General features: G+C 44.4%; 1 protein-coding gene across 1 annotated transcript in view; it reads left to right on the forward strand.

Moving 5' to 3' along the window:
- Positions 1-13,438, forward strand: part of FAT4 (FAT atypical cadherin 4) — a 123,293-nt gene that overhangs the window by 84,564 nt on the left and 25,291 nt on the right. The window contains exons 7-9 of the mRNA XM_015625570.1: positions 2,684-2,864; positions 6,179-6,429; positions 8,773-13,122. Of these exons, the coding sequence (XP_015481056.1) occupies positions 2,684-2,864; positions 6,179-6,429; positions 8,773-13,122 (4,782 nt within the window). The remainder of the gene's footprint in view (positions 1-2,683; positions 2,865-6,178; positions 6,430-8,772; positions 13,123-13,438) is intronic.

The raw sequence follows: 13,438 nt of genomic DNA on the forward strand, positions 1-13,438 counted from the left end.
ACTTTGAGGACTCTCTGTGAAATTGCAACTTTGTCTTTCGGTGTAATAGAAGAAAGGAGTAAATTTGTGGACGTGATATTTTACTTAGAGGAAGAAAAACATATCTGGATAGCTACACAGACAGGAAACCAATGTAAATACGTGAGTTTTTCCATCCAAGTAAGATGAGAAAGGTTTGGGGTTTTGAACCGAGGAGCAGTGACTTGGGATGTTACAAACAGCTGAATTAATATGGGACTTCTGGGATGTCTCTGAGCACTCTGCAGCCACAAGCTAACGCTGACGAGGTCTGGGTTACTTATGTTACCCCAGCTAATTTTGTTGGTGTGGTGCTCAGCCTTGGCTGGTACAGTCCCTTCCCTGAGGCTGACACAAATGAGCCCACACTGCACTGCGTGGTGCCTCACAGACACTTCCATGGAGGAAGGGGAATTGGAGAGTAATGGACTGGGGCATGAGGCAAAGGTTGGGATCTAAAGGCGTTGCCACCGCTGTTCATTTTTGTGACTAAACCCACGGTGTGAATCTTCTGGCCTCGGCTTTGTCTTAGCAAATGCATTTGAAACAGCGAGTTTCAGTTTTTAGATGTGAGTTAGCTTTCTTTTCCAAGCTGAATTGCATTACTGATGCTCTTTGAATGTGACTTACCCAAGATTAATTTCTGAATTATATATAAATTGTTTAATCAGCTGCGAAACTTTACAACTTTCAACCTTTCATTTCATTAGCTGTGAGATGAATGTCAATAAAATGCGTTTGGAAGGCCAGAGCTTGATGACACACGCGGCAAACGCCGCTGAGGACTCTCTTTCATTTAATGCAGTAATAATAAACACTTCACAGGCAATATTTCAGCAATCAAGAACACTTTTGCAGGCTTTTCTATCTATATGTGTTTGGCTAAATGACAAAAACGTGAGTTAAAAAAAAAAAAAGAAAAGGGCTAAAAAATGAGTCAGACTTATTGCTTTAATGTAACCTTCCTGGCTGAAAGCGTATTAATTGGCAGGGTGAATTACCTCAGAGCAGAGCAGAGAAAGGCCTCTATTGTGTGATGTGAAACCTATACTCCTTTGGCTTGCACGTTCTTTCCTCGGCATAGTGATCCTTCCCCTCTGATCAGCAGCCTCCAAGCCCAGCCTTGCAAGATTTATAACACCTTTCAATTGGAAGCTCTGTCATTCAGCCCATTTGGGCATTAAACCACGTTACTGCAAAGCGCTTTGTGGTGAAAAATCTTCCTTCCCTTGCTGAGGCTGCTCCCAGCTTCTTCCCGCCTTGCTTCTTCAGCCTTCAAGGGTTAACGTGGGAAAACGCTTGTTATTTCTCCTTTTATATAAGAACTTTGTGTTTGGAGCCCTTGCCAGGAGCAGATGAGACCCAAGAGCAGAGCCTGCCTCCTTCCCAGCCCTGGGGTTGAGCTCCAGCAGTAACCTTGGATAGCAGTGACCCAATCATCTGCCGGGCTGGAAGGACTGGGGCGGTCACGCGGGGCGGCCTGCGTTCCATCAAGTGACAGCTCCGTGTAATATGCCTGCCTCGCGGCAAGGACTCCTCCAGTCTCCGGCCCAAAGCATTTCATTATCCTCGCTCTTTTCCAGTCCAGCAAACGCTGAATGGTTGTACCTGAGATGGAAGGGGAAAGCCATGCAATCTTGGGTAAAACAGGCATGGTTATCATCTGTCTTTGGAGTAAAAGGGGCCATAACTTAAGTGTTTTATGCTCTGCTATCACTTTTTCCTTCTCCTTCTTATCTCTTCAAAGAAGGGAATGATCCCTTTTTTCCAGGGGGAAAATTTGGTTAGCAGAAGATGTCTTGCTGATTCTTGGCTGAAAAGAAGTGTAATGAATGGACTGACAAAACTAACATGAACTTGTAAAAGTCTTCATTGTTCTTTTTTTGGATTTGACAAAGGAAAAGCTTAAGAGGACAAATACTGAGAGATTGCACATGAATAAACATGCTATTTCATGCTTGTTGCTACTCATCAGAGTTAAGTTTAGAATAAGAAGGAGGATTAAAGCCCTGGGTTAAATAAGTTCAGTCTGATTTCCCGTAAGCCAGTATCCCGTTGGAGCGAGCATTATTTTCTGCTATAGATGGTTGCTTCTGCAGAGAGAATGAGTCTGAACAGGGCTGGAGACTCATTGCAACCTTCTCACCCGCTCCCAGAAGGTCTCCCCAGGTCAGGGGTGTGACCGGCAGTGGAAAAGCCACACGGAAAGCTTGGGTTTTGCTGCTGTTTCCACTCTATTTGTTCTGCGGATGAATAAATTGAGGGCTGGAGTCTTCACGTCTGTCAGCGTGCCACCTTTGAAGGTCTTCTCACAGAGACATAGGAAAGTCAACCACATCTTCAAATTGGTCCTAATTGTTACAGGAAGGCTCTCTGAGCAGTTCCAAGACCGTCTTTTTCCACTGAGCTTGTGTTACCAAATATTTCTGGAATTAGATGAAGCAAGAAAAATAATAACTTTTTTTTTTTGTGTTTCACAACTTGTACTTTATGTCAAGATGACTTTGAAACAAACCTGACCCTGTCCTCTCTGTTGAGCTGGCTTTCTTGCTCTGTGAACTGTGACATGCTCAAGCGCTCGGCTCTAAATCGGGGCTGGCAGAACTCTGATTAGAGTGCTGGTGTTTGTAACCTCTAGCACTTCGTATCCCCCCCTTTCCCACAGGATCTCCTGCCCTCACTGGCACTGGAACCATTGCTGTCACAGTGGATGATGTCAATGACAATGTCCCCACGTTCGCCTTTAACATGTATTTTGCCACTGTTCCGGAGGATGCTCCCACGGGGACAGATATTTTGCTCGTAAACTCCTCGGATGCTGATGCTTCTACAAATGCTGTCATTAGGTAGGTCGATTACTGTTGCTCCGTGTAATACTGCCTCATGTCTTGCCTGAAGGTTTCTTTTTCCCCAGTGTCCATCACCAGCATGCCTCAAAGCTGTAAGACAGAATAGAACAGCTTTCTGTGTGTAACTAAATTACTTGAGCCAATCTGTCTTTTTGTTGTTTATAGGCTTTGAGGACAAATAGAGTTGTGGAATAATTCTTTTACTGAGTGAAAAGCAAACCAGTTTAATTTGCACCTGCACCCACTACCTGCCTTGCTGCTGCATTCACACCTTCCCATGCAGTGAGCAATTTTCAGTGAAAGCAAATGTGCTCCTTGAGTAAAGCTTTAGTCAGTTAAAGTCCTCAGTTTGCCATGAAAATTACCCAAGGAAATGCATATTCCAAGGAAAAGCTTATTCCATTCAGAAAACCAGTAAAAAGTTGGAATTTGGCATTTTTGCACTACATGCCAAAGGGTTTGCAGGGCTCAGTAGATGGAACACGGGCCATTCCCAGTTCCACAGACAAGAGGAATGAAGATGCTGAGTGGCAGTGACAAGCTGAAGATTATGCACTGAGGACAGATACATTGCAAATGGAATGCAAAGCAAATTTCCATTAGTTCCTAATCTTACCACATTTCATTATTGTGGCTGCAAACATCACTGTTTCCAAACTCACAAGGCAGGATAGAAAAGCAGCTTCCTTATTTACCTTTGCTAGTTCACCTCAGTTCCTTCTTCAAGGAGCTTAAGAATACCACTGTGTCACTTTTTTTTAAAGGAAGTAAAATAAAACAGAACTATGTTATGGCAAAGCAATGTCTATAAAATATTGAAATATTTTCTTTCCACCTAGCTACAAGCCAAAAATAGAAGCTTGACATTTATACATCTTTAGATATTTGAAAATAATCCAAAATTGCCATTTATTAAATTGTGTAACAATGAAGGTTTTAATTCTGTTCACTCATAATCTAAGAAACTATTTCTGGCAAGCTCCTTTATAAAAAAAAGAATTCCATGCAAAGCAGGAATGACTGTAATAATTGTGTCCCATAATCAGAAATTATCAGAGTGCTCTTGGATTTCTCTAGTGTGGTTAAATTGCTTTAATATCTCTGCCATTAGTCTTTGTCATTCACTCAGTACTGCATCATGGAATTGGTTGATAAAAATATTTTTTCCCTTCATAAGTAGTTATTAAAACATTGTTTTCAGGTTTTGTTTTACACTCTTTAGGCTCAGGAACAGGCTTTGTTTTTCTTGGACAGAACTTGTCCAGATTCAGCATTTAAAGTAGATCTTAAAGTATGACTGGTATTGCAAAACTGGTGAAAGCCAGAAGGACCAGAACATGTAGGGTTGTCTTGTCAGAGGTGCTGAGCACTCAGAACTCCTTTTCAGTCTTGTAAGAGTCTGTTCAAAATTAAACCTTTGCTGTCCAAAAGGAGCATTTAAAATCCTTGGCTGACATTTTCACATAAAGTGAAAAAATATGCTGTGTTTTGAAAGACGTGTTTAATCCTCTGCAAAACCGTCACCTGTCCATACGTGCCAACTCCTGTTCTCTTGTTTCTGGTGATAACCTGTGAAGTCATTAAAGGAGGGCGATGGCGTTGTAAATGGCAGTGCACACTTGATCTGTCCCGTTGAAGACAGCAGATATAAGAGTCAAAAGGCCAGATTTTAAGTGTTTGGATCAAATTCCTTTTACACTATTTGCCACCATTAGAGTTTCAAGGGTTTTTTGGTTTTGGTTTTGTTCAGCTTTTCTTTGGGTTACGTTTGGATTTTCCGCAGTTAGGTTGAGACACATGGATGCTGTCCAGTTGGTTTGCATGCAGATACAATTCAGAATATCTTACAACAAATGTAATGTGTCTTTATTACTTCCTTTTTCAAAAAAAAATATAAGTTCAATGTTATCTTTCCGGTGCTGACATTTGAGCCACATATATGTGGAAACACATAAGAGAAAGTTTCTGTCTCAGCAATACCCCACTCAGGGTTAAAACACTGCAAATCACAGATGAAGTGTGCCTGGTGCTGCTGTTTAGGGAGTGCTTTAGGCTTTGTGCATATTCTTTCTATTCTAGGTGCACATCGCTATGGCTGGAGAATAATTGCATATGGCCATCACATTATATCATAATTAAGCAATTAAAGTATGCTTGTGGCATTGTGTAGAGATTAATGACTGAGCAGGAGAAGTTGCCACAGCTTATTACACAGGCTGGCTCTCAACCCTCTCAGTGCAGCTTCTGGGCTGTGTTATTACTGCTGTCATAACCTGTTCTGGTCTTAAAGAGGTGAAGATAGGAATATTAATCTCTTTCATTAAAGCCACTTTATTCTGAATCTTTCATAGAAACATACCTCAGAAAATCTGCTGCTGTGCTCTAGCAGAGGAGCAATGCTAACCACAGCTGTGTTGGGCTATGATATTGAATATGAGAATTGTGCATCTGAGCCAGTTTTTGTTTCCATTGTTTTCTCAAAAATCCATTATCTGAATTATTAACAAAGGTATTATTAACCAAGTACCTTTAAAAATGCATCTTTGAGATTAATTTTGTATGAACACAAGCTGGATAGGCATTCCAAGAGAAGGGACAGACTTCCAGGGTGGTAGGAAGCCAGAGGTGGCCCCTACGACGTGCCTGCAGTGAGCACATAGTCAGTTCTTACCAGATCACAGAGGGATGTGTCCACACATTTGTACACCCACCAAGGATCAAATTCTGGCCCCAGCTAGTCTTTGTTAACAGAGCTCTGTGCTTACTGATTTGCTATGAGCTGCTATAAATTAACATTGAAATCCTGAATAGCAAAACTTTGCATCAGGAAACAATATGGATATTAAATGTTCATTTTATTTTGTAAAACTGTAATTGTTTTATTTCAAAAAACAGAACTTCTTCTAAATTATGTTCTGCAGGTTCAGTTAAGAGGTACATCAGTGTTTTGGAGTAACAGTTAATGCACTAGCCCAGGGAAATCAGCACTAGAGGATGCCTCCAGTAGGCAGTTTTGAGAGTGTGTCCATTGGTATCTTCAGATATCCAAAGGCTCAGTCAGCTCATCTTGTTAGAAATCTGTGTTAAACAGCTATGCTTGGAAATCCCCAGAAATGTCATTTATGACAGGCCTTGAAATTTGAAAAAGTAAAGCAGTGAAGACAGATGGAGAGTTGGAAGAAAATCTGCCTTTATTGATACCCATCAGCATGGTGGTCAGAAGAGTATAGGAAATGGTTATTATCTTAATAATAAGGCTGCCTTTGGAAATACTAATCCAATTTTTCTTCCTTGCTTTTCCTCTCAAACAGCTACAGGCTTATGGGTGGTAATTCACAGTTCACCATCAACCCTTCTACGGGACAGATCATCACCAGTGCTCTCCTCGATCGAGAGGCCAGGGAGAACTACACCCTGGTGGTGGTGGCCAGCGATGGAGGCTTCCCCAGGGCTCTCTCCAGCTCCACCAGCGTGCTGGTGTCCGTGGCCGATGTGAACGACAACCCGCCCAAATTCCAGCACCACCCCTACGTCACCCACGTCCCATCGCCCACCACTTCAGGTAAACTGATCACCAGCACTGCTTGGGATAAAAGCACTTCCATAAACAGACACTCATGGAATGGTTTAGGTTGGAAGGGACCTTAAAGATTATCTAGTGGCAACCCACCTGCCATGGGCAGGGACATCTTCCACTAAATCTGATTGCTCAAAGTCCCGTCTCAACCTGGCCTTGAAGGCTTCCAGGGGTGGGCATTCACAGCTTCTCTGGGCAACATCTTCAAGAAATGCAAAGCTGCGCCACCAGAAGTGTTCCTGAGATGTTCCTCTGCAGCAGTTTTCCTGGTATTATCTGCACTGGGAATTAGGAATAACAAACCTAAGTTTTTTCTATCGTGTTCCTCCCATCCAAATTCAATTATGTTCCTGTAGTTACGTAAAGTAGACATACTGTAAATGATCACCCACTCAAAAAGTTATTATTTTGCCGGGGTTAGGAAGACAATGGCCTGTTTTATTTCTGAAAGTCTCCTCTGAGCAATTCCTAAAGAGGATTTTGACAACCTCTTCCAAAAATGCCGTGTCTGTGTCAGATGTTAATTACGTTGCCTTTCCTTGAGCCAAGTGGTGAAGTAAAATAAAATAAAAGTAATCAAGCAGCAATCTTCCTTTTGTGGAGCCTACGCCCAAATTAAAGTTACTTCACTCAGCACAGGAGGTAATTTCTGGTTCAATTTATGTTCCATGTTTTTACATACATACACGTACGTGGATATGTGATGCCTACAGAGAGGATTCCATGATGAATGGTTTACAAAATAAATTTTCTTTTAACAGAAAAAAAAAAAAAAGCTTATTTCCATGACTTGGATTTTGTCTCTTAATTTTAAACAATTGCAAATACTTCTTCTTTTTATGGAAGAATGAATATGTTTACAGTTCTTCTCTGTTTCCAGAATAACGTTATGAAATTGTTTTATTATTGCATTGGTGAAACTTCATGTAATCTGACCAGTGCCTTTGTTTGGTTGTTTTTGGGGTGTTTCTTTAAATTCTTTTCACAAGGAGTAGACATAGGTTGACCTGATGTTTTTTGGCAGTATCTTTTTGGGTGCTTTTTTTGTATAAAATCCCTTATAACCAGAAACCTAAGCTATGTTTATTCTGTTTTTAACTTAGCAAAAATCTAGGGATGTATCTACTTATTTACAACTTTCATTTCTTTTTGGCGTTTTTTAATCGAGTTTAAAGAGGGGAATCGGTAATAATATTAATATTATAATTTGAGTAACTGAAGCACAAAATCTTCATTTCTTCCTGTCCCATTTCTCACAGGGGTTTGAATACTGTTCTTGTCTAAATATTCCTGCCCCTGGAGTACAAATCGCTGCACATGACAAATAGTGACATGAAGTATAGTTTTAAGGGATGCTGTCAAAGTCATTCCTGCCCGTAAATGATTTTCCCTTAAGAGGCTGAAAACAGCATGATTTTTATACAAAACTGGGCATTTTCTAAATTTTTGTAACAGTAAAACATCAAAAGTGTTCTGCAAATTGGTTGGACAGTGTCAAATTTGAAAGACATTACATCTGTTAAGTCTGGAGAGGAAGAATACCCTGGGTTCTCCTTGCAAGTGGGCAAATGTAGAGGATGGTGCAAATGGTGCCCATACAGTCAAGCTTGTTGTGAAGCACAAATTCAAAAGATTTATGTTCTGAAAAGACTGAAAAGTCTGAGTGTAATCATGTTAGTGTGCAATGGTTTTGTATTTCTGTTTTAACAGTGTGCTTTTAAAAATGCAGTCCTCATAGTTACTGTCCTTGGAGTTCTCTTAGAAAATTAGAAGTAAGGGGCCAGTGGGGAGAAAGGAGCAGCATCTGGGGAATAAGAAGAGAAGGGATTGCAGGGGATGGTGGTGTAGGGTAAATGTCCATGGATGCTGCCTTATGTTCACTTATGTAACCTTAACAGTCCTTGAATTCCAGGGTGAAGTTTATTCATGGATAAATAGGCTAAGAGTAATTTTAAAAATCAAAATAGCATTCAGTCTTGCTGGGTTTATGGTTTTTATTGTGTGAATGTTCTAGAAGCAGGATGCTAGGCCTCCAAAAAGCTGCAGGTCTGTTTCCCAGTTACTGAGATCTATATGTCCATCACTCTGACTGCAGTGTCCTATTTTTCAACTCAACATTTTTTGGCTGTGTGCATGTCTTGTGCACTCACAGACTCGCCTGCCCCTTGCTGAACTCCCTTTTTTTGTGAAAAAATCAGTTAGTTTTCAGGGCAGTTTGAGGAAGAGCGTGCTGCTCCTGCATGTGCTTCCTAGTGAAAGGCTGGGATCATGTTTCTCACAGTGAGTGCATTCATGAAGGGACTGACCTAGCTTTGTTCTCCATTTCAGGCTCATTCGTGTTTGCCGTGACTGTCACCGACGCAGATGCCGGCTCCAATGCCGAGCTCCATTATTCCCTCGTGGGGAAGAACTCTGAGAAATTCCACATTGATCCAGCAAGGGGGGCAATCCTGGCTGCAAAACCACTGGCAGGAGAGTCCGAAGTCACCATTTCTGTTCACGTGAGGGATGGCGGCCGGTACCCCAAGACAGACTCTACCACCGTCACCGTGAGGTTTGTGGACAAAGCCAAATTTCCTCGTGTTCAGGCGGAGCAGGAGACCTTCACGTTCCCTGAAAACCAAGCAGTTGGGACACTTGTCACCACCATCTCTGGATCTTCAGCCAGAGGAGGCTCCTTGTCCTATTACATCGCCAGCGGTAACCTGGGCAGCACCTTCCTGGTGGACCAGGTGACAGGACAGCTTTCTGTTGGGCGGGCTTTAGATTTCGAAGCCGTACAGAAATACGTGGTGTGGATTGAGGCCAGAGACACGGGCTTCCCCCCCTTTTCCTCATACAAGAAACTGGAAGTATCAGTGATTGACGTCAACGATAACATGCCAGAGTTTGAGCAAGATCCTTTCATTGCGGAAATAGCGGAGAACCTGTCCCCACGGAAGATACTGACGGTGGCTGCTGTCGACAGAGACAGTGGTCTAAATGGACAGCTGAATTATGAAATAATTGAGGGCAATACTGAGAACAGTTTCAGTATCAATCGAGCCACTGGTGAGATCAGAAGTGTCCGGCCCTTGGACAGGGAGAAACTGTCTCAGTACACACTAACCATAAAAGCTTCGGATAAAGGCACTCCGCTCCAGAGCACGACTGTCAAAGTTATCATTAATATTTTAGACGAAAATGACAATGCTCCAAGGTTTTCACAGATATTCAGTGCTTCTGTGCCTGAAAATGCACCTCTGGGTTTTACAGTGACGCAAGTCACAACATCAGATGAGGACATTGGGGTGAACGCCATCAGCAGGTACTCCATAAGGGATACGAGTCTGCCGTTTACCATCAACCCCAGCACCGGGGACATCACCATCAGCAGACCACTGAATAGGGAGGACACCGACCGCTACAGAATCAGGGTCTCTGCACATGACTCGGGCTGGACGGTGAGCACAGATGTCACCATATTTGTCACAGATGTCAATGACAATGCCCCACGGTTTACAAAACCATCCTATTACCTGGAGTGTCCCGAGCTTCCTGGCATTGGGCTAAAGGTCACCCAGGTGTCAGCCACCGATCCAGATGAAGGGTCCAATGGTCAAGTCTTCTACTTCATAAAATCCCAGTCCGAGTTCTTCCGCATTAACGCGAGCACAGGAGAGATTTTCAACAAGCAGTACTTGAGGTACCAAAACTCCAGCGGTTCCAGCAATGTCAACATCAACAGGCACAGCTTCATCGTGACATCATCAGACCGGGGCAGTCCCCCGTTAGTGAGTGAGACCACCGTCACCATAAACATAGTAGACAGCAATGACAACGCTCCGCTCTTCCTCGCTCCTAAATATTTCACTCCTGTCACTAAGAACGTGAGGGTTGGCACTAATTTAATTAAAATTACTGCCGTGGATGACAAGGACTTTGGCTTGAATTCTGAAGTGGAGTACTTCATTTCTGATGAAGGCAAAACTAATAAATTCAGACTGGACAGGAGTACAGGCTGGATTTCTGTGTCATCTTCACTAATGGCTGATTTGAACAAAAACTTCCTGTTTAAAGTGAAAGCCAAGGACAAGGGTAATCCCCCACTCTCATCCGAGGTAGCTGTTGAAATAGTGGTGACAGAAGAAAATTACCACACACCTGAGTTTTCCCAGAGCCGCATGAGCGTTACTATCCCGGAGAGCTACTCTGTTGGAACAGTGGTCAGGACGGTTTCAGCACGGGACAGAGATGCTGCCATGAACGGATTAATCAGCTACAATATTTCCTCTGGAAATGAAGCTGGAATCTTTGCTATTAATACAACCACCGGTACACTGACGCTAGCCAAACCACTGGATTTTGAGTTACACCAAAAGCACGAGCTGGTTGTTACTGCCACGGATGGAGGATGGGTGTCCCGAACAGGCTACTGCAGCGTCACTGTTAATGTCATTGATGTCAATGATAACTCCCCAGCATTCAGCCCTGAGGAGTACTTTCCCACCGTCTTAGAAAACGCCCCCAGTGGGACAACTGTAATTTGTTTAAACGCCACTGATGCTGACTCTGGATCTAACGCCGTGATTGCGTATGCCATCCAGTCCTCAGACAGTGACCTCTTTGTCATTGACCCCAACACGGGAACCATCACCACCCAGGGATTCCTAGATTATGAAACAAAGCAGAGTTACCATTTAACAGTAAAGGCTTTTAATGTTCCAGATGAAGAGAGGTGCAGCTTTGCTACTGTCAACATCCAGTTAGAAGGCACAAATGAGTATGTGCCCCGTTTTGTGTCCAAGCTTTATTATTTTGAGGTTTCAGAGGCAGCCTCCAAAGGTACTGTTGTAGGTGAAGTTTTTGCAAGTGATCGCGACATGGGAATTGATGGAGAAGTCCACTACCTCATCTTTGGCAACAGCAGAAAGAAGGGCTTCCAGATAGATGAGAAAAGTGGCCAGATCTATGTTTCAGGACCTCTTGACAGAGAAAAGGAAGAACGAATCTCTTTGAAAGTCCTTGCAAAAAATTTGGGGAGCATTCGTGGTGCAGATATAGATGAAGTAACTGTTAATATCACAGTCCTGGATGCCAACGATCCTCCTGTCTTTACCTTGGGAACCTACAATATACGGATCAGCGAGGGTGTTCCTCCAGGCACCCATGTCACGTTCGTCAGTGCCTTTGATTCAGATTCTGTCCCCAGCTGGAGCAGGTTTTCCTATTTCATTGGGTCTGGCAACGAGAACAGCGCCTTTTCCATCAACCCACAGACAGGACAGGTGACGGTCACTGCAGAGCTGGATCGAGAAACGCTGCCTGTCTACAACCTGTCCGTGCTGGCCATCGATTCGGGAACGCCATCTGCGACAGGAAGTGCCTCTCTGTTGGTAACTTTGGAAGATATCAACGACAATGGCCCTACCTTGTCCACCAGCCAAGGAGAAGTCCTGGAGAACAACCGCGCAGGAACTCTGGTGATGACGCTTCAGTCGTCAGATCCCGACCTCCCTCCCAACCAAGGTCCTTTTACATATTACCTGCTCAGCACTGGCCCTGCCACCAGCTACTTCAGCCTCAGCACTGCTGGAGTCCTGACAACGACAAGGGAGATTGACAGGGAGCAAATCAGCGATTTCTACCTCTCAGTGATTACGAGAGACTCTGGCGTTCCTCAGATGTCATCCACAGGAACTGTGCAGATCAAGGTAATAGACCAAAACGACAACCCGTCTCAGCCCAGAACAGTAGAAATCTTTGTTCATTATTATGGCAACCTCTTCCCAGGTGGAATTTTAGGCAACGTAAAGCCGCAGGATCCAGACGTGCTAGACAGCTTCCAGTGCTCCCTCACCTCAGGAGTCACCAGCCTTTTCAGCATTCCCGGGGGCACCTGTGAGCTGCACTCGCAGGCGAGGTCCACGGATGGCACGTTTGACCTGGCCGTGCTCAGCAATGACGGGCTACACGGAGCTGTCACCAGCAGCGTCCGGATTTTCTTTGCGGGCTTCAGCAACGCCACCATCGACAACAGCGTCCTCCTTCGCCTGAGCGCCCACAGCGTGCGGGACTTCCTGAACAACCACTACCTGCACTTCCTGCGCATCGCCAGCTCCCAGCTGACGGGGCTGGGCACGGCCATCCAGCTCTACGGGCTGTATGAGGACAGCAACCACACCTTCCTGATGGCGGCCGTCAAGCGTGGCAACAACCAGTACGTGAACCCCAGCGGGGTGGCCACCTTCTTTGAGAGCATCAAGGACGTCCTCTTCCGCCAGAGCGGGGTGCGGGTCGAGGCTGTGGACTACGACTGGTGCCTGCAGAACCCCTGCCAGAACGGAGGGAGCTGCCTGAGGAGGCTGGCGGTGAGCCCGGCCCTGAGGACCCACGAGAGCGTCCCCGTCATCATCGTGGCCAACGAGCCGCTGCGGCCCTTCATGTGCAGGTGCCTGCCGGGCTACGACGGGAGCCTGTGCGAGACCGACATCGACGAGTGCCTCCCGTCGCCCTGCCACAACGACGGCACTTGCCACAACCTGGTGGGGGGCTTCTCCTGCAGCTGCCCCGAGGGCTTCACCGGCATGGCTTGCGAGAGGGACATCAACGAGTGCCTTTCCAACCCCTGCAAAAATGGTGCTGCCTGCCAGAACTTCCCAGGAAGCTTCAACTGCGTTTGTAAAACCGGGTACACAGGTATGCTTTTACTCCTCTATGCCTTACAGTCCAGAAAAGATGGTGAGTGTGGAGATGTGCCTTCTTCACCCAAGATTGTCTGAACCCAAGCATCCCCAGTAGATGAAGAGGTCATGCAAAATGAGGTGTAAATAGTGTGAAAACTCAGAAGACCGGGTACCTGCAGTATTATTTTATTTTAGTTCTCTCTCTAGGCAAATCTCTCTTACCTGATTTGCATTAGAACAGAAAGTTTTTTGCGAGAGCTATTTACATTTTTTAAATGTGTGGAAACCATTTCCAGTGCTTAAGTATGATTTTTCTGTACATGTTATTG

This window comes from Parus major, chromosome 4, assembly GCF_001522545.3.
Source record: "Parus major isolate Abel chromosome 4, Parus_major1.1, whole genome shotgun sequence".
Taxonomy (NCBI): domain Eukaryota; kingdom Metazoa; phylum Chordata; class Aves; order Passeriformes; family Paridae; genus Parus; species Parus major.